General features: G+C 39.2%; 1 protein-coding gene across 3 annotated transcripts in view; it reads left to right on the forward strand.

Moving 5' to 3' along the window:
- Positions 1 to 22537, forward strand: part of LOC127431808 (matrix metalloproteinase-16-like) — an 88294-nt gene that overhangs the window by 28262 nt on the left and 37495 nt on the right. For all 3 annotated transcript variants that reach the window (XM_051682377.1, XM_051682378.1, XM_051682379.1), the window contains one exon: positions 4342 to 4646. In XM_051682377.1, the coding sequence (XP_051538337.1) occupies positions 4342 to 4646 (305 nt within the window). The remainder of the gene's footprint in view (positions 1 to 4341; positions 4647 to 22537) is intronic.

Consider the following 22537-nt stretch of genomic DNA (forward strand, 5'->3'; position numbering starts at 1 on the left):
AATACCAACCCTTACCCCTAAACCCTACCCTAACCTTTCCTCACAAAAATTAACCATGGTTTTACTACAGTAACCAAAGTATCACCATGGTATTAAACATGAAATTAAACGTGGTTACTATATTAACACCATATTACTGTAATAACACTATGGTTAATTGCATTAAAACTATGGCTTTCGCCAAAAACATGGTTACTACAATATTACTATAGTAAAACCTTGGTTAATTGTACCCAGATCAAACCTTTCTCTCAACTCCCCGACCTTAACCGTGACTAAATCACTTTGAGGAAATCAACCTTTATATATTAATCTTTATTTATTATTGTAAGTAGTATTAATGGAAATATTAAGAGTAGAAACAGGAAACAGGATGGAGAAAAGTGGGAATCGAACCTGGGTCGTCCACATAGATAAAGCACTTCCACAACATCTTAACACACTATGCCATTACAGCAACAAAATTTCTTTGTTCCACCAGACTGGAGTGCAAATAGCCACCCTGTTATTACAATTTTTCCTAAGTTTAACCCCTAACCCAAACCTAAACCTAACCATAAATTTGAAACACTTACCCAAACCATAAACCTTACATCATTGAAATAGGAAATTAACTTTTGTGTACCATGGAAGAAAGAAATCATGGTGGTTTGGAACGAGACAAAGGAAGCGTATTAAAGGTTATTGATATGCATCAGTCATTTGTATTGCATAAGTAACCAAAGCTAGCTAAACTTTGATGCCTATATTGCATCGATTTGAAATTATGTTTGTTGATTGGATGGTCTCTGTGAGAATAAAGGTCATACCTTTTTGTACAAGCCAAGTCATACGATATCTTACAATTTCTCCATCACGTATAGGCTATGTTTTTTGAGTTACCATGATACTATTTTGACTTTATCGCATAGGTTGCAGTTTCAAACCCCACAAGGGGTGATCCATGAATTGTAACTATTGTGCCCTTGAGCAAAATATTTCACTTTCCACTGCCTCTGGTCATGTGGCAAAAAATAAAGATTATATTCTATAACAGCATAAGCCTAGTCATGCTACTTATAGTATATTCAGGCATTGAAAATCTTACCCTGCCAACCAAGAGCTTGATGGCATCCAGACTTGATACAAATTTATACATAATTTTCTCTGTGATTTTTTAACATCTACAGAATCAGTCGGTATCTTACAGATGAGAAGCACCGTAGGAAGGTTTGGGAAAGCTTGTAAGGCACCTCACACTCCATACTGCACTAACAAGCAGCCTTCATGCCAGCTGAGCTGAAAAACTAAAGCCTGAGAGGAAAAGAAAGATCTGAGGGGTCGTGAAGTTCAGACAGGATTATGATTTCTGGAAACTGCAGTTGAGAACGATAGGAAAAACACATGAAGATTGCAAGCCAGATGTTGATCTAATAGTTTGCGCTCATAGACGGAACAACTGTCTGCGTATGATATCCAAACCTCATCCTACACCACCTGGAGGGAGAGAGCGATGGAGAGCTTAGGTTTCAATGAGATATTATGTCTTGTAAATATTTTTAGAGGCACAGCTTTAATACAGTTAAAATTCCTCCTCACACATTTGAGAAAACTACTGCTACTTAGTTGATGGAGAGTCTTGGCCACATTACACACTAGAACAATATTGTATAAAGTACCCATGGTACTGCTAAAGTATAAGCAATGGTATCTTTATGGAAACTGACTCAAGTAAAAGTTCCATCCAATAGGTGATGTGTGTAATTTTTTTCAATGTTAAAATACTTTCTCCTATCCCAGCTTAATATTCCAGGACAACTATAAATAAGCCATTCATAGGGTGATTCTGTGTAATCACTGTGGCTCTGTGGCGCTATCAAAACCTTGTTATTTTTGTTAGAGCAACTGAAATAGTCCAACACAGCAACATTGGCTCAACCAATAGTGTGAGTTTGGGGCGAGATTAACGGTTAATTTGACCAATGGGAGTCAGTTCAAAATATGTCTTTCTTTCTTCTTATATTTGTGGATGAACTATCCCTTTAATTTGACAAATTCACTCCAAAAGACACCAGAGGCAAAAGAAAAAGCCAGTTTGCTAAAAGATGAGTGCTTACAAAAATCTAATTTAAAATGTGTCTTACACATTTATAAAAAGTTATGAGGTTTGAAAATTACCCACATCAGGCAGCTCCTGCAGAGCAGTGAACTGTTAATAATCCTCAGTAAGGAAATAAATCCTGTCCACAGGAAATACTGTTTCAACACCTGTAGCACCTCCAGCACAGGAAGAGGAGAAACAGAAAATTTTCCCTAATTTGTCTTTTTCTTTCACTTTGTTTGTCTTTCAGTAAGTTCCATTAGCTCTGTTCCAAAACCTAGTGAGCGACCTACCTAGACAAAATTTGTAGGTATCAAATCCATGCTGAAAAAAACTATTAAACCAGCCAAAGATGGTTTGCTGATTTTAGCTGGTTTAAAATGGTCTAGACTTGCTGATCTCCAAGCTATGCTGGTGTCCAGCTGGTCTCCTAGCCAGACCAGCTGTCATGCCCCAAACCCCTCTAAACCCACAAAAACAGCTCAGCCAACACAGGCTAGCAGAGCTTAGACCAGCAAACCAGTTTAGGCTGGTTTAATCTGTGTTTTGTTTTTGTTTTTTCAGCCGGGATGTGTGCGCCCATCATGAAAGTGGTTCCTAAAGGTAGGCAGCATTGTTATGCTGCCTTTAAGATGTCTCATTTTGTCCAAATCGCAAGTCAGCATACTTAGACTGTATTCAATACTGAATATTGATAAAATAGTCAAATCTAATGGAAAATTGCCAATATCTATGTATTTTTATACTTATTAGAGTATCATGTTGCTAGCTTAGCAACATGCTAATGCCAAAATACTTATTAGAGTACCTATCATGTTGGTAGCTTAGCAACATGCTAATGCCAAAATCTTATTAGAGTACCTATCATGTTGCTAGCTTAGCAACATGCTAATGCCAAAATCTTATTAGAGTTCCTATCATGTTGCTAGCTTAGCAACATGCTAATGCCAAAATACTTATTAGAGTACCTATCATGTTGCTAGCGTAGCAACATGCTAATGCCATAATCTTATTAGAGTACCTATCATGTTGGTAGCTTAGCAACATGCTAATGCCAAAATCTATTGAATTTCTATTGGAATAGTGAAGTGTGCTATTTCTTTCTGCCAATATAGAGCATTCCAAATCAGTTACTTAGGGTCTGTTCGGACCAATCTTCTGCAAAAAACAAAAAACTTGCGTGAGCATAGATGTTGTGAGACGCGCTTTAAAAAGTTTACATTCTTTTTTTCTTTTTTTTTTTACGCAGCGCTCCTGTGTGAGACACTGAAAAAACAGCTGAATATGGCACAACAGTCAAAGATGTTCATCTAGCGCGTGTTTACATAGAAAAATTATGGAAAGAGTGTAGACGGGCACAAAAACTTGTTCGGTGTGAATGGCCCTTTATAAGGTTTCATGGCCCTGTCCCAAATGGCACCCTGCGGCCTTGCGGCCTTCCTCCAAGTCCAGACTTTGGTGACGGTAAGTGAGTTCAGATCGATGGGGCGCTAGTCAGCAAGTCCATGATAATATTTTAGAGACTCACAATACTGCCAAAATCCTCTTTCAAACAACGATAGCAAAGGTTTAGTTTTAAGTTACTTACTTTTATGAACGCAAAACTCCCCCAAGAAAAACTTTTCAATAGAAACTGAATATGAGTGATTCCATCTCTGGTGAAGTTTATAAAACAACGCTTTTTAAACCAGTTATACACATCACATTAAAAAGTGATACAATATAACAAGAACAGCAAGATATCAGTCATTGACAATCAGAAAAAGAAAACATTATTGAAATGAATAGTAAATCTTCAGTTAACATCGCCTCATCTGCCATGATTTTTCCTCCAGCATGAAACTCCAGTCCGCTTTGTTTGGTCATGGAGGATAAGCAGCAGAGACTATAGGGTAGTAGACCAATGTGGAGCTCGCACCAATGCAGGCTCAGCCAAAGTGCAAATGAGGTGCTCATGAGTACACTTCTGAGAGCTAAAATGTCAAATAGGACACCTTACTGTCTCGTGGACTTTGCTGGAATGCGTGAATAAAGGCCACGAGACCACAAGTCCACGTCAAAGTGTGCCATTTGGGACAGAGTCCGTTTTGGATGTTTTCTTGGAAGGTAACTGCCTATGTAGGTAGTATACAGCAAGGCAGCTCACAATGTTTCAAATAATGCAACAGGCAACACTTTCACTAAATATTTCAGACTGAATATAATGTGATCATGATATGAATTAATGCCACATTCTAATAGCTGTCATCCACTCTTTCTAGCATAAAAAACGTCACACCTAAGGTGGGCGCGGAGGAGACGCACAACGCCATTCGCCGGGCGTTCGATGTGTGGCAGAACGTCACGCCGCTGCGGTTCGAGGCAGTGCCCTATAGCGACCTGGAGCGCAACAAGAAAGACGTGGACATTACTATCATTTTCGCCTCTGGTTTCCATGGCGACAGCTCTCCCTTCGATGGAGAAGGGGGTTTCCTTGCACATGCCTACTTTCCAGGTCCGGGAATCGGAGGAGACACACACTTTGATTCGGATGAGCCCTGGACTCTAGGGAACCCGAATCATGACGGTACGTAAACCTGGTTTTATCGGTCACATATAAACCCTGCTTTATAGGAGAATAGATCTCAGCTCTGTCTCTCGCTCCATTAGAGTGATTAACTTATTGTCTCGGCCCTGGTTTTCTAGACTGCTCTACAACTGATGGAATTACGTACAATACATCTCTTCACGTTTTTCCAACCACTTTTAATTGAGATTACTTTAAATGTAAATGCCATTGTCTAATTATTTTTAACTTCCTGAGACCCAAGCATGACTCTTGTGTGCATTTTCCATTTCCCTTTTTGATTTGTAACTTGTAGTGCCTAATAATCATGTGGGGGAAAAAAATCTAGAGCAGATAGTTTTCGTTACAAATGTTACAGACATTACGTCAGAAATTAGCATAATTAATTCTGATATAAAGTAATGGCCAGCATCATCCAGTCACTGCCAACAATGTTAAATTAAAATGGTACATTATAAATTCTGACTCTATCTACTGATTACCATTGTCCCATGTCTGCCAAACATGTTGATTGGTTCAAACATCATCTGCAGCATGAAACTGAACTTTGGATAGGACATTTGGATTGAATGCACCTCAAGTGTGCTGTCTGACTGCACTGGTCTCAGAACAGTTAACTTATTTTCATCCTAACTCCATATAAAGCCTCTGAAAGCAACATTTTCAGCTTTTGGATGAGCTCAATGTGATAATGCACCTTAAATATAGGATTTATAAGGAAAAAATTTACTAAAGTACACATTAGTGTACATTGTGTTTAGCAGTGTGCCGCTTCGCGATAAATCACAAAAACTTTAAAACTGTCATATCGGATGAAACTAGAGACTCTAATCTTTTAACTTAAACATTTTTCAATGTAAAAACGTATCTGGTTTCTTACCAGATGCAGTTTTTTGGGTTTCTCCCAAAGACAAACTCTGATGTGGTTGGCGCCATGTTGTTTTGTAGCATGACTATGTGTGTCGAAATTTTAAACCTTTACTGACAACACAGAGTCTCCTGAACTGAGATTAGTCAGTTTAAATGAATTTACATTATGTGCTAGAGATAGTGAGGCCAAAATACAATGTCCACGCATATGTACGCGGAGTCGCACGATGTTAACTAGATTTGTACTGTGTTTTACTTCATTAAGCATTTTGAGTCTAATTGACTACAGTGACTGTTTGGTTGAAATGATGTTTGATGGATTGATAAAAATAAATAAATAAATAAAAAATAAAAAAATCACTCTTTTAGGCCATTTCAGTGCAATTACATATTAAATATTGAGATATATACTGTATATATACTAAGGATCGTCAAAAGGTTGAAAATATCAAGATTTTATGTTTAGCTATATCACCCAGACCTAACACACACACACACACACACACACACACTCAAACATGCACAACGCCTGTAGTCTAGAGGAAACAACCCTTGTGCTGATCTGTCAAATCAATCACCAGCCTGTTGTTGGGGAGGTGGTGGTCTGTTGCCGGGCACAGTTGTTTTGTTGACATGCAGCAAGATATTACGGCTCTCAGAAGCCACTGCATCCTCTTTCACGTGGGCCAATACTTCCACTCGCAATTGTCTCTACCTCTTTTCCTGTCTGCCTGAGTTTTAAGAGAGTTTGGCTCTAAGTAGGTCAGAAGCGTTGTGCGTACAACAGTAAGTGACAGGGATTGTGGGAGCATAAAAAGGGGGACACAGCTCACAAGATGTTTAGTCTGGGTTAGGGGGACAAATACATTTCTCCCTCTTGATCTGTCTTTTTTTTATTTATTTTTTTTAATTCTATTTTACCAAATGTAAAAAATCTCTAACCTCATAGGGAGCAGCCAATGGTCCCCACAAGGAAAAGAGCTTAATAAACATACTAAATAATGTGTTAATAAGAATATAAAAAATGCATGAAGGTTTGTGTGAGGGTCAGGTTTAGGGATAGGGGTGGGGTAAGAGAATAGGAAAATATAATTAGCTCTGTATAAAAACAATAGAAGTCAATGGAAAGTCCCCACAAAGAGAGATTCAGAGTCCAACAGAGAACATTGCTGGGCTGTGGCATGTTGGAGTGTGTGTGTGTGTGTGTGTGTGTGTGTGTGTGTGTGTGTGTGTGTGTGTGTGAAGAAGAGTAGTTAGGCCTCACAGCAGGAAAATTCTCCTGTTCTTATTCTAGGCAGAGAGAGAGAGAGAGAGAGAGAGAGAGAGAGAGAGAGAGATTGTCTGGGATGATAAAGGTAAAATACAAAGGACTGAATGATAAAAACGATTGGTTTACAACAGCAGCTTTGTTTTTAGCACCAAAACTGTGACCAAATGAAGTTGTGTGGCGTCTTTCTTTCTGTTAGTGGTGGTGTGCTTTGATGAAAGACCTGTTTTGGTAACCAAAAGGTTTTAGGGTCAAACCCTGGCACTAGATCAAGGCACCAAACCTCAGGTTACTCCACACAGCAGATAATTATTTTCTTACTCAGTATTTTTCTCTTGTTTCCATCTAAACATCCTTAAAACAAGATACTTTTACTTAAGAAGCAAAATGGCATAAGTTATTAGGTCTTGATTTAAAGTTTGTAAAAAAAATTGCGTGAGGTTTATGCTTAAAACAAAAAAAAAAAAAAAAAAGAAATGTACCAATGGGGTAAGTAAAATATATAAATGTAATTCAAAGGGAAAGCTAGTTTAGTTTTCTTACTTAATTGGCAAATACTTTTACAATAGTTTTAGCCTTCAGATACTTTTTGGAGACTTTCAGGTGGGTGGGATTTGGGCCAATATCAAACACCCAGAACACCCTGGCAACTGCATAGCGTCATGTTAAAACCACTCAAAAACGCCTAAGCATTCGCATAAGCAACACGCTAAAACCACTCAGAATTTAGCATTTGCATAGCAACATGCTAAAACCACTCAAAATGCATTAGCAATCATATAACACCATAAAACCACTCAAAACACCTTAGCAATCACTTAGCAACATGCTTAAACCTCTTACAACATCTTAGCAACTAACAAGCTAAATCCACTCAAAAACGCCTAAGCATTCGCATAGCAACACGCTAAAACCACTCAGAATTTAGCATTTGCATAGTAACACGCTAAAACCACTCAAAATGCATTAGCAATCGTATAACAACACCATACCACTCAAAATGCCTTGGCAATCACTTAGCAACACGCTTAAACCTCTCACAACATCTTAGCAACTAACAAGCTAAAACCACTCAGAACACCTAAGCAATCGCATAGCAACATGCTAAAACCACTCAGAACATAGCAATTGCATAGCAACACCCTAAAACCATTCAGAACCCCACTCTGCAGTCGCATAGCAACATGCTTGAACCATTTACAACACCTTAGCCACTGCATAGAAACTTGCAAAACCACTAAGAATGCCTTGCAATCGCATATCAACACCCTAAAACCACTCAGAACAACTTAGCAATCGCATCTTCGGAATCACATAGCACCATGCTGGCAACCACCTACTGTACAAGTTCCATTGTGGCCACCATTTTGCAAGGGCAAGCTCCACTCCATCTACTGTAGAAGTAGTTTTATATCTACAACATTCCTCATCCAATTCATGACTGCCTGTTTCAAACAAGATTACACCTGTATGCACACACACACACACACACACACAAAACTAATATTTTCAGCTGCTCATAGAACTGGATCAGCCAGGTAGCACACCTACAGATAACACTCCTAACAAAAGATCAGCAATTGTTTTGTTGTCACCAAATATCCCCAGGGAAACACATAGTAACATGGATTCTGACAGATTTGTCATGTTTTTCACACTCTTAAAGTTGATGCAATAACATTAGCTGCAGTGGAAAATATGGAACGTTCATGTGGCTGCACTCATGATAGAAATTAAAATTCCAGAGTAATATTTTCTCAAATCAGGATGAGACAGGGGTTTGTGGGGTTAGAAAAACAATCGAAGAGGAGAGGAGTGGAATGCCTATAATGTTTCATGAATCAGGAGAAGGACTTAAATAATTTAACAATTTAAAATCTGATGAGCATGCTTAGTTACACATGTAGAGTTGCCCACAAGAGCTAATTGTAATTTATGTTAAATTAGTCTGATGGGCATTTGAGTATAAAAGCGAGTACAACTTGTTATAATATTGTAATATGAGTACAACTTCTCTTGGAAGACGATAACTGGTGGGATGAGTGTATCTTTTAAAATAAATGTTTCTTGAATTCAAGAAGAGGAACTGTTTTTATTGCATGTCTACATGGGCCAGGTGGCTTTCAACATAGAGAGAGGTTTGTATAAGTGTGTATATATTGATGGCAGGTGGCTTTGTTCTAATAATACACAACATTTGTTATTTGAAAATGTACAATAAAGCTTTGAGGTGATTGGACCAATACAACATGAAATTAAAACTGATCTTATTAACTTTTGCTACACTTCCGGCACCAACCGGAATTGGTGAACAAACATTTTTCTAAAGTTTTTTAAGAGTGGCTTGACTGGGCGTAATATTAGCTTAACCAATGGTGTGTTTGGAGTATGAATTTGTGGTGTTTTGAGAGGGTCTTCTACCTGTTTGCTTGTACCATGGTGGTGTATATATATATATATATATGTATATATATATATATATATATATATATATATATATATATATATATATATATATATATATATATATATATATACATATATATATATACACCACCATGGTACAAGCAAACAGGTAGAAGACCCTCTCAAAACACCACAAATATATACAATACTGGTCAAAAGTTTTGAAACACTTACTCATTCTTTATTATAATTTTATTTTTATTTTTTTCACATTTTTGAATAATAGTAAAGTCATCAAAACTATGGAATAACATAAATGGAACTATGGGAATTATGTTATGACTATAAAAATCCAAAATAAATCAAAACTGTGTTATATTTTAGCATCTTCAAAGTAGTCACCCTGTGCCTAGAATTTGCAGACATGTACTCTTGACATTTTCTCAACCAACTTCTTGAGGTATCACCCTGGGATTATCACCCTGTTTTTTAAACAGTATTGAAGGAGTTCCCATCTATGTTGGGCACTTATTGGCTGCTTTTCTTTATTATTTGGTCCAAGTCATCAATTTCAAAAACTATTTTTTTTTTAAATAAAATTTTAGTTTTGTAATGAAATAAATTAATATGTTGGCACAAATATAATTTTGTCTACAAAACTAATTTCAAACATTTAAGCATAAGCCTTCAGATCAAAAGATTTTTAAGATCATGAGAAACATTTCAGTCAAGTGTTTCAAAACTTTTGACCGGTAGTGTATATATACACTGTATATAATATAATTAGTGCTGTCAGTTATTAATCACGATTAATCACATAATTTTCATAGTTAATCATGATTAATTGCTGAAACAATCGTGCAGTCTGCATTCAGGATTCGTGTCAGAGCGTCAACGCCAGCATCAAGCACCATTTTGAACTCCACATGAAAAGCGCTTGTAAACAATTACTTGTTCTGAATTCCTTTACTTGTCCTTTCCCCATCATTTGATCACTGACACGGCTGTTGTGCGTGTTTGTGGTGTGTGCGTCAGTGTAAAGTTCCGACCAGTGTTTATGCTAGTTTATATTTTATAAATGGTAAATGCATTAATCACGATTAAGAAAAATTAATGCATTGTTTACCTTTGCAATTCTATTTAGTACCACTATTTGCACAGAAATTACACACTATACCTTTAAGAAATGTCACTGGTCTGGTTTGTGCATGATTTATTTGTTGCTATATATTATTATTATAAATAAGTTTTCATAATCTTACAACTTTTTTCTGCTAATGTTACCAAGGCCGTGCATTTGGGAAAAATTTATTTTAACCAATAATATCATAGGCTAACATCTACAGTCCAATCAAATCTTGATAGATAAAGTCAAGTCCCACCCTATTTACCACTAAATATTCAGTTTCTCTCTGAAAAGTCACATTATGGAAGTAAAATGAGTTGCGGATGCTGTTTCATGTTGTCTTGATTTCCACTGTGTCATGTGACAAGACTGTGACATTATTATACCGATCACAAATTCTCCAACAATCATAAATGAAAGCTGAAAATACTTTATTCTCTGCATACACTCATTACCATATAGTACAAGGCAGAATTAGCAATAATATATACAGTAAATGCAATGTGGTTTGAAGTGGTTTGCAGACCTTGTGTTATGTACTGTACTGTATGTGATCCATATCCTGTACGTGTAAGGAGAGTGACTCACGCTGTTACACACAAGGTCTTCTCTCAAAATAGGTGCTCTCCCACCGACTGGAGCATTACCATTCCATGCAAAGAGCAACAGCCTCTTCCGCCTGCACAGCCTGCCTCTCTCTCTCTCATGTACCTCTTTTTCCATTCAAAATTTGCTACACAAAGCACTGCGAGTAAGGCTCGGATAGGTTGACCTGTATGTGTGTTTAAATACTGCCCTTAATCTCTTCTCTCTCTTGTGTTTCTCTCACGGTCACTTCCACCTGGCTAAGGGTCTGTCCCAGCCTATATTTGTTCACAGGATCGGTTTCGCTAATCTTAGGAGCAGAATTTGTTCCTAAAATTGGCTTGTTAATGTGAATTCTCATAAAAGGAGTCAAATGCTGCCTTAAATGCTGCAGGTATTTATGAGAATTTAGTGTACAAACTAGCTCATAAATGTGAATTATCATTAAGCTGACGACACCTCTACTGGTCAACAGAATTTAGTCAGAGTAGATGGCATATTTACTTTTATTGGATGCAGTACAGTTCGATTAATGTGTCATAATTGTGTTGACCATTGGGTTGACATAACATTGAGTTTCAACTCCACTGGAAATTTGTACAAAATAATTTTATTTTAAACACCACATATTGAAGAGGCTGTACTTACTGTAATTCTCTCATAGCCAAACGATGCTAGGCGTTTTCTTAAAACAAACTTAATTTTTCTTACCCATTTTAACTAACAGGTCTCTCAAGATGATTTTTAGTGGATGTATGAAGGTGAGGTTCATTACATTAACTGGACATGTTCCACAAAATTTGATTACCAAAAAGTTTCCAAATACTTAATTTTGAACATGTCAATCGTTTAAAATTTTGAAACCTAAAAAACTATTTTTTATTTTATTTAGTTATTTATTTATTTTGCTTGAAAAAGTGAGCTTGTGCTATCTTTCTTTATGTAAAATGCCACATGGTTTGATATTTTGTAAATAATGCTAAGATATTCATACATTTTAAAGTGTGGCTTAAATTTTCAAATACATTTTGTGGGGACATTGTATTTTGTCAAGCTGGAGATCTGAATTTGAAATCAGAAAGCCAAGACTAGAGCCAAAGTAAATGGTGTAAGTCTAGATGTTAGAGCTGAACAAGAGAAGAAAGGAGGTTTGGGACAGATAAAGTGAAAAGTGAGCTAGAGAGGGAGATGGCAGAGCAGCTGGTCTCTTCACAATGCCTCATCTGTACGGGCATTGGCTAATTTTTTCGCACCCAAGAATGAACCTGAATCCGATCTCTCCTGGAATCAGCCACGGGTAACACAAGAACGCCAGGAATCCGAGTACTCAGCTCGCTCTCTCTCTGTCTCTCCCTCTTTCTCCATCCTGATCCAATTACTCAGAGATGGCCTTCTCGGTGGGCTTACAGAAGCCCTCTTGTTCTCGTCTTTCCCGGTGTTAATGTTTTTAATCACCATTTATACTGAAATGAAGACTAATGTTTCTCATCCATAATTAGAATTTCAGATTGTTCAGTGTCGGGGGAATTTGCTAAGTAAGAACTGCTCCCATTGATAGCGTTGTTTATTTGCATGTGCTTTCTGTGTTGTTTAAGAACCTAATTCTGTAATTTTGCAAATCAGATAATGGTGCAAACACATATGAAAATTTAGCACTGAATGCAATTTGCACAGCATAATTCCCAATCTAGAGGGTCAGTTGTCAGTGCTGGGTTGTGAACAATGCAGTAGACTTCCACAATCTTTACTGGGACTGTGCAGCACCACTGCGATCCGGCCACCACAGTCAGCTCTTTAAAATGCTGAAAATACGGGTAGACCACCTGTTTGGATATGTTTCTCCATCATTTGACCATCATTTGATGAATTAACTGCTGCCATGATCAGTAGAAAATGCACACATCTCTTAAGTAAAATTCTGTTTACCACTTGCTTTTCGCCAACAGTAATTGTGATACGTTAATTGTGCCTGACAAATAGCACCGAGTTTTGTGAATAAAGTGTAATCTATTAATATTCTAATTTACATAGAAAGGAGGCATGTTTGTGCCATCAAGAATGAGAGTGACTTAATTTAAATACTCTAGGGGTAGCACTATTTCAGCGCATAGTTGCTTTGCGAAACTGTAGGGTTTGCAGTGACATACCACATACTAAAGTGCCAAATTTTGTGAATTTGCCCCTAACTGTTTTATAGGCTGCGTTAATGTTCACTGCTAGTTCTACTGTTTTTATCATCTACTGTAACACATTTTCCACTGTTAGCATGATGTTCTCAGTAGCATCTATCAGTAGGGTCTATTTGCAGTGTGTTAACTGAAGAGTAAAGCCCAAAGAACACTTCTGTAGAGGACGTGTGATGCAAATCTCGTCATCAGCAGAGTGCTTGAGCACTGAACACGTGCAGCCCAATTTTTCGAACCGCACGTCTTTGAACGCACAGACTGGAATTATTTGCGTGAATTATTGGATCTACAAGGTGGCAATATTCACATCTGAGCCATTGCTGTCATAAAGAAACATTAGAAGAAGACATAATCACCGGTAAATAACAGGAGATGAAGGAAAAAAAACAAAAAAACAACAGTAGATATGCACGTCAAGAGTGTGTGTGTGAGGAGGTCAGGAGATACCTACATTTGTATAACTCGAGTCTGAAGGAATATAATGACATCTTTATGGGTCTCCTGAAGAGAAATTGTCCGGCATCTCATAGCAGTCGCGCATGTGCCAAACTCCTGTATATGCATGCACCATCAAATGGAAGTATACTTTGACAGGCTCATGTTCGACTGTACGCAGATGCTGAGTGTTCACGTCAAAATCAAAGTACTGTATACTTTGGGCTTAAGTGATGGTCTGTTCATGTGTTTAGCATTGCATTGAGCATGAAATGAGCATGAGTCAGTTTATAGGGTTTGCTAGCAGGGTGTAATTGTGTTGAGTTAGCAGGATGTAGATTTACCAGGGCCAACCATATGCTTAAGTTGTGCAACTGTTTCGTGACTTTGCCCTTTCTTTTTTTCTAAACTGTGTTTATGATGTTAGCCGCTAGTCCTACTGTTTTTATGGTAAGGATTTAGCATGCCGCTAGCATAATGTTCTCCATAGCATCTGTCAGTGTGGTCTGTTTACATTGTGTTAGCTGAAAAGTAAGTGAAGGTCTGTTCATGTGATGTGTTAGCACAGCATTAGTTTTTAGGGTTTGCTCATGGGGTATTATGGGTTGTGCTAGCAGGATGTACTGTAGAGTTACCAGGGCCTACCACATGCTAAAGTTGCATAACTGTTTCGTGAATTAGTCCCTATGTGGTTTATAATCTGTGATGATGTTGTTAGCTGCTAGTCCTACCGTTTTTATGGTCTACTGTAAGGATTTAGCATGCTGCTAGCACTATGTTCTCAGTAGCATCTGTTAGCAGGGTGTCTGTTTATAGGGTATGCTAGCAGGGTTTAAGGGGTTGTATTAGCAGGGTGTAAAGATAGCAGGACCTGTTCATGGGTTGTGTTAGCACATTGTAGCATTAGGCTGGTCTGTTTGAAGAGTATGTTAGCAGAGTGTAATGACTTGTGTTAACAGGGAGAAGAAAATGGCAGTTAGCATAAAAACAGCTGCTGCTTGAGCAGCAAATAGGCTGTACCAGTCACAATGTTCTTGTTACTTTTCTCACCGCTGGTAAGGAGGGACAAATTACAGTCATTTGTGATCAGTAAATACAAATTTGGAAAAGAACACCAGATTAAATCATTTTATAGAGATTGCTGAGGTGGATTTCCTTTTGTATGTCAGGTTAACTAAAACAAAAAGATTATACAGCACTTTCTCGTGAATATGATTTCAGAATTTCCCAATGTTGTAGAGTTAACAGGGCCTGTGCATGGATTGAACACTAAACACTGAATTGCATTTTCAGCATCTTATTTGTTTGCAAACATCTGAATGCCATTCTTACATCCACAGCAGGGTGTTTTGGTAATGTATTGCAAAGGATGTTTCAATTATGTGCATGAACTCTTGAGTCTTTTATAATGTTAGATACAGCTCTCTGGTTTTACCTCCTAAGCTTGTTGCACATGCAGAAGAAATAGAGGGGATCAAATTAAACACTGTTCACTACAGAAGATGTCTGTGCATCTGTGCATTTGCCTCAAGCAGAAAAAAGACAGAGAAAAGAGAAAGAAGGGGCTTAGTTAAGCCACAGGCATTTAGTGTTTTGTGTGAAATCCTGTTGAAAGTGCTGGTAATAATTTGCTGAATGCATTGTAAGTGTGGAATTGTTGGTCACCAAAAGCTCACAGCAAAGGACAGTTCCTGTTGGGGATCTTCTCTCTATGGTTGAAATAAACTCTGTGTTCTGCTGGTTAGATAATAAGGAGGAAGTCAAAATAACGAAGGTTAAATTAATGAATTGCTCTCTAATACCTGGGCTTTCCTGTCTTGAGTTCAACAGGGCATTTGTCCCCTGCAAAGAGGAAATGTGTATGGGATATAAAATGGGTGTAACTTGCCCCAGGGGTATCATGACTGAGTATGCCTTTGTGTGTGAAAGTGTGTCTGGCACACACTCACACACAGAGCTTGCCTTACTGAATTCCCTCTGTCCTTACGTCTTTCCCTTGGGAAACAGAATATGATGTCATATCCTTTAAAGGCTAATGAATCTTTGAAAGTTCATCAGGCTGTTCTCTGTTATGAAAATAATTGCCCACTGCATTCAGAGCAGAAACACTTGTCAATCATTGACAGTGGTGTGGGTTTATCCACCTAGACATCTCCCATCTCCTGTTTGGAATTAAGCTGATACTCCATCAGCTCCATCGTATGTAATCAGAGGTCAGGTCTCTGGAGCCCAATGTGTATGTATGTCAAGCAGAGTAGGAAGTTGATCAAGTGGCTTTGAAAGGAGCCACGCATTTCTCCACAAGTGACAGTGATATTAGAAAGAGGGATAATAAAATATGGTAACAGTTTTCTAGCTAGCTGGCTTTTTGCATGATAGGGTGACATATGGTCCCATTGTTTTGCTGCATAGTTCTCGCATTGAGAAATATGATTTTTCAGCAGACATTGTTTGTAATTAGTGCCTGTTTGTTTTAGAGCAAGTTAGTGCATATTTGGCATGCTAGATTATAGATCATAAAAGTTGTTTGTCTATTCCACAAAAACATACAATGGTATTACCATGTTTTTGGACATGTGCCATTGTGAAAACATGGTATTCTTTGAAGTACCTCAGAGTATCAAGTAAATATGGCAATCATTTAGCACCATGGTATATATCAAAAGTGCCATGGTATTTTGAAAATATACTTTGGTAATATAATGATTTGTTGTTTTTATTATATTGGAGTACCATTTAAATACCATGGTATATGAATATGGTAATCAGTAAGTACCATAGTCTATCGAAGTGTCATGGTATTACTGTTATTTTGAACATGTTACCATGGTAATGCCATGTTTTTGGAAATGTACCATGGTATTATTTGAAGTACCATGTAAATGCCATGGTATATGTATATGGTAATCGTTCAGTACCATATTATATTAAAGTGTCATGACATAACTGTCTTTTTTTGACATGGTAAGTACATGATATTCTTTGAAGTACATTGGAGTAACATTTAAATGCCATAGTATATGAATATGGTAATCAATCAGTACTATGGTGTATATCAAAGTTTCATGGTATTACCATGTTTTTTGTTGTTGTTATTGTTGTTTTTTCAGACATGTACCATGGTAATACCGTGTTAGTAGTACTATGGTATAGCATTATCACAGTACCACGGTATTACCATTTGATGCCATCACTATACCATGGTACTGCCACAGTTGTTTTTTGTTAGGTAGTCTAATTTTTTAGTATTGGTGAAGGTAAGGTAACTCCAATTGAGCAGATTCGTTTCATGTCCGTTTTCCCTCTTTGTTTCCCATCACTTTGCTTTTTTCTCTTGTGTTTGATGTGAGAACTTGCCTCTATGCTGCTTGCTAATTAATAAGGGTCTTCGGTCTTATATAAGACCCCGATTGCTTCAAACATAGCTGTTTGAATGAACTTCTGCAAGAGCATCATGGGAGAACCTCAGCTCAGGTCAGCTAATATGATGGTATATACTTTACTCCAAACATCACCAGAGGAAAAGGTTTTTATTGATTTTCTGTGGAAAGAGTACATCTTAACTAGCCTAACTTTTTGGCGCCTGCCCATCTAAAACTCGTGGACATGATGCTAGGGTGTTGTGCGGTTGCAAGGGTGTTCTGTGTGGAGTGTTGCAGTGCAGTTGTTAGGGTATTTTTGGTGGATACTAGGGTCCTACTGCCCAAAGTCTTTATATTATGGAATTGTCCCTAGATATGGCTTAGGTTCCTTCTTCAATGCAAGTCTATGGGATTTTTATAACCCATTTTATTTGTCCACCAGACACAATTTGTAAGTCTGATTGCTTAGAAAAAACAACTGTAAAAGCAGCATGATTTAAGGTAGAGACATTATAAGGTAATGAGATTGCTCACTTGTATACATATACAGTAAATGGGAGAAATCACAAAACGATTTGGCTATAGTTTCATCTTGCAGTTGATAAAGACAGTCACCTTTTTGATGAAGCCATTGCAATGCTCAATGTGGCAGCAACAGGTAGATGTCCTGTCTTAAAGTTAAAAGAATCAATTTCCTGTCTGTTCACTCGAGAATGTTTATGCACATTAGCCTGACCAGCCTGAACATTTACATTTTTGGTCATTTGAGCTAAAGAAAAGAAAAAACAACAACATTTATAATACAGTTGTGACAGATTTGATTGCTGATTGGAAATTTGGATCTTGACCAACAGTTTTGAAGATTTTGTTCTTTCCCCATTACAGTAGATTGGAGCTGTACTTGTATAACTGGAAATAACTGCCTGGAGGCTTTACAAATATGGCTGCTAAGTGACCTGACTTGCCTTAAAGGGACTTTATTTGAGGTATCATTCATGCCAGTAGCACAATTTGAGCATTACGAGTTACACAGTGAAGTTTAATACTGAAGGTTATGTATTTTTAAAAATGTGGCCTACTTTCCATCATACTACAAAGTGTAGTCGTTGCAGTCTCTCTCTCTCGCTCTCTCACTCCCACCCGCCCCTTACTCGTAAATTCTTAATATTGCTTCTGTGTTTCCATCTAATGTTGTTGTACCAAACTAATATTTTCCTCTGATAACAGAACTGTTATAGCTGGTCCCGTGTGTTTTGCACACATTTGGTCAAATATGTACTTTGTTGCAGTCGTTGGCTTTGTTGCAGCCGTAGATGGTCGAATTCTCTGGAGTGATGTTCCTTGTGCTAGAATAGACTGAAATATCCAGGAATGCAGAACACTTCATCTGAGCTTGAATGAATAAAAATGTGTCATCTTTATCCTTGTCTTTTGCATGCTGCCAGAGGATAAAAGATTCCAAGAGAGGGAGAGAGAGATAGCAAGAGAGATACAGGAGAGTCACAGTTAGAGAAAACAACTTAAGGAGAGAGAAGAGAGAAGACAAGGTTCACCTCTATATCGTTCTAAACCCATCTGACTTTCTTTTATTGGTGGAAAACAAAAGGTGAATTTTGAATGAATATCCTGCACACTCTTTTCCATATTATAACCATGAAAGTTTCATAAAAATGGTCCATATGACCCTGCACTATATTCCAATTCTTTTAAAGTCATATGCTAACTTTGTGGAAGGAACCAACCCAAATTTAAATACTTTTTACTGATAATCGTCCCCTCCAGTGAGCTGTTAACCGATGCAAGCTATTCCTCTAATGTTTCAATTAACAATTTCATTAAAAGGAATGTTCCAGTTTCAATACAAGCTTTGCTCAATGAACAGTATTTGTGGAATAATGTTAACTACCACAAAAAATCTTTTTGACTTGTCCCATGTTTATTTAACAGTTATAGTAAGACATTCACAATGGAAGTGAATGGGGCCAGTCCATAAACTTTAAAAGCCACAAGACGAAAACATACGTGCTAACATTATTTTAGTGTAATAAAATTGTTTACTAACCAACATTATGGCACAAATGCTGTTAACTGAGCTTAAATTGTTATGAACCCAGAATATTTCATTTATAATTTAATTAACAATTTTTTTGAACTTTTGAAGCATAAATAAGAAGTAAGGAATGCAATTTGCATTTAATCTACTGCCCTCAGAAGTTCGGGAAGTGTACTACACTGCTCGCACTAAATGTTTCACGCTGTAGATTCTGTCACAGCACAGCACTGTTGCTAAAAAGTAGTTAATTAAACATTTTTTTTTTTGAGTATTTTATGTATGGTTTTACGACCGTTTTGATTTAAGATTACATATTCGAGAACTGTTTACGAAATAGTGTGTCATTAAAATCATTCAGCTCATTCAATGGAACCAGTTCTGAATAAGTACTGTTCTTGTTTCCCAACTTTTTTTTTTTTTTTTTTTTTTAAGCTGCTTACGTGGCCCTCATGGGTGTGCTATCCTCTGTGGTCCTTGGTAACCGTCACATTGCATCTGCTTTGGTAACTGGGCTGCCGCCATGTGGCGCCGTTTTTTGGCCTGTGGCGTAAAGTCTCATTTCAGAAACATCACAGAGCGAGCAGGGTGGGGTTTTCCATTTAAGCACAGAGGGAAGATGCTAGGCATGGATGTTTGATGTGAGGGTGTGTAGTGACAGGATTCATACAGTAATGATTCCCAGCAGTAGCCGTGGTTGCTCTGGATGAGTTATTCTGGAGTGGAAACAGAGATGGATAACAATTATGTACACAAACAACCACAGAAACACACACACATGTCTTGATTTGATTTGACATTCTTGTGCACATATCATGTGGTGCTTTGACACATGCAGCCTTTGCTGTAAATGTAGCAGTATTTTTTTTTTTCCATTTGGAGGTCAAGTGTGAACAGGAGTAGTAGAAATGCAGCCAAATCAGGCTGAAGTCATTTACTCTCATCATACAGGTTCTTGGTCTTCTTCATGCATGTTATTCCAAAGAAGAATAAATATATTTAATCATATTTCATCAAATGTAATAACTTGCTCCGCCTCTGAAATTACTTTCTTTTTGACCGATGTCATCTAGGCTCTGTGGACTATAATATTAACCAAGAGCCAAATATTTTTGGAGAGGGACAGTCCTCCAAAATCAACTTCAAATTCACTCTCAGATTTGGCTTATTTCTGGAATGAAACACCCATTTTTCACAATCAAATCAAATTCCAAATACTTTTTTCTTCTTGAATATACTGTTTCACTAGAAAATACATCCTATTACGGAAAAACAATGAGTTACAAATCCCATTAATGTTTTGTTGACTTTACTGGAGTTGTTAGAATGCCAGAAAAGTTTTGTATCGATGCTAAAGTATGTGTGAATAAAGCTGTAACATTAAAAAATTCTAGCAAGGTTTTACAGTTTCGCATTACCTATACAGCTGAAGTTTCGCTTACTGCACCCTGCAGAAAACGTCCTGGTTACTTTCGTAACCTCCATTCCCTGATGGAGGGAACGAGATGTTGTGTCGATGTAGTGACACTAGGGGTCACTCTTGGGAGTCCCAAACACCTCTGCTTTTTGAAAAAAGGCCAATGGGAATTGGCGAGTGGAATTTGCATGCCACTCCCCCGGACATACGGGTATAGAAGGAGCTGGTATGCAACCACTCATTCAGGTTTTGTGCTGAGGAGCCGAGACAAGGTCCCGGCCATTTCAGCGGGTAGTTCAGTGTTGTGGCAAGAGGGACACAATGTCTCATTCCCTCCATCAGGGAACGGAGGTTACGAAAGTAAGTGACACTAGGGGTCCCTATACAAAACGCCACAACTTGCTGAACTGTGTTACGTGGACTGGCGGTGCGAGACGGGCAGACTGCTGTGTGCCTCGTAGCCAGCGCACCAGGCCGTCACGTAACCTCCCCCAACACTATTATGAGCGTCGAACGGTCCTTCGGGAACAAGTTGATTGCCCAATAAATAGGGACAGGCTAGCCCAGCCGTGTCCTCTTTTCCTCTTTTTTCTCCCCAAAAAGAGTGGAATTTGTTAACCGACTGGGGGCCATAAATGTCTACGGGGGGGGGGGGGGCGTCACTCCCAAGGGGAAGACACCACAGAGACCATACCCCACCCGGGGGGGGGGGGGGGGGGGTATTTTGAGTGGAAATACGTCACATGTGGAGAAGTTGCATAGTAGGTCCTACCCGAGGGGGGAGGAGTTTCTACAAACATTTTGACAAAAGGAACTGCCAAAGGAAGATTCAGTTTACTGACAGGGAAACGATTTAGCGAAAGATATCACGTGGGGTCACCTACGAGTTTCTCCACAAACTCGTCTGCCACAGGGCTAAGGAGGAAAGTCATCCAGGGATCACAGCTTGTGAACACGACTGGGAGTCAAAAGCGCACGTCTTCACCTCAAGGGAGGGAAAGGCGCTATGCGCAAGCAGTACACCCGGCCAGCTGTCCCGGAACTTACCTGATCATACCAGACAATACACGGGACAAAACCGGCTCATCCCGGAGATTGTCCGCTGTCCACCAAAGCAGACAAAGAGCTGCTCGGAGCTTCTAAAGCTCTGCGTGTGATCCAAATAGATGCGTAAAGCACGCACCGGACACAGCAATGCCAAGGCTGGGTCTGCCTCCTCATGGGGCAGTGCTTGCAGGTTCACCACCTGGTCCCTAAAAGGGGTCGTGGGAACCTTGGGCACATAGCCCGGTCGGGGTCTCAGGATCATATGAGAGTAACCCGGACCAAACTCCAGGCACGATTCGCTGACAGAGAACGCCTGCAGTTCCCCTACGCTCTTGATGGAAGTGAGCGCAGTCAGGAGGGCAGTCTTCAAAGAGAGTGCCTTAACCTCAACTGACTCCAGGGGCTCAAAGGGAGCTCCCTGTAGACCCCGAAGGACTACAGAGAGGTCCCACAAAGGGATGAGGCGCGGTCTGGAGGGATTCAACCTCCTAGCGCCTCTCAGGAACCTGATGATCAAGTCGTGCTTCCCCAAATACTTACCATCCACTGCATCCTGATGTGCCAAAATGGCAGCAACATACACCTTCAAGGTGGAGGGGGACAGCCGCCCCTCCAGCCTCTCCTGCAGGAAGGAAAGCACCGATGCGACTGCGCATCTCTGGGGGTCTTTGCGTCAGGAAGAACACCACTTAGCGAACAGACACCACTTCAAGGCATACAGGCGGCATGTAGAGGGAGCCCTAGCCTGAGTGATTGTGTCTACCACCGCGGGCGGTAGGCCACTTAAGTCCTCCATGTCCCATCCAAGGGCCAGACGTGGAGATTCCAGAGGTCTGGTCACAGGTGCCAGATGGCGCCCCGTCCCTGAGAAAGAAGGTCCTTCCTCAAGGGAAATCACCGGGGGGGGGGGGGGGGGGGCTGTCACGAGGAGTGTGAGATCCGAGAACCATGTCTGGGTGGGCCAGTAGGGTGCTACTAGGATGACTTACTCCCCGTCCTCCCTGACCTTGCACAGGGTCTGTGCAAGTAGGCTCACTGGGGGAAACGCATACTTGCGTAGTCCAGGGGGCCAGCTGTGTGCCAACGCATCTATACCGAGAGGTGCCTCGGTCAGGGCGTACCAAAGTGGGCAGTGGGAGG

Source organism: Myxocyprinus asiaticus, chromosome 41 (genome assembly GCF_019703515.2).
Source record: "Myxocyprinus asiaticus isolate MX2 ecotype Aquarium Trade chromosome 41, UBuf_Myxa_2, whole genome shotgun sequence".
NCBI lineage: Eukaryota > Metazoa > Chordata > Actinopteri > Cypriniformes > Catostomidae > Myxocyprinus > Myxocyprinus asiaticus.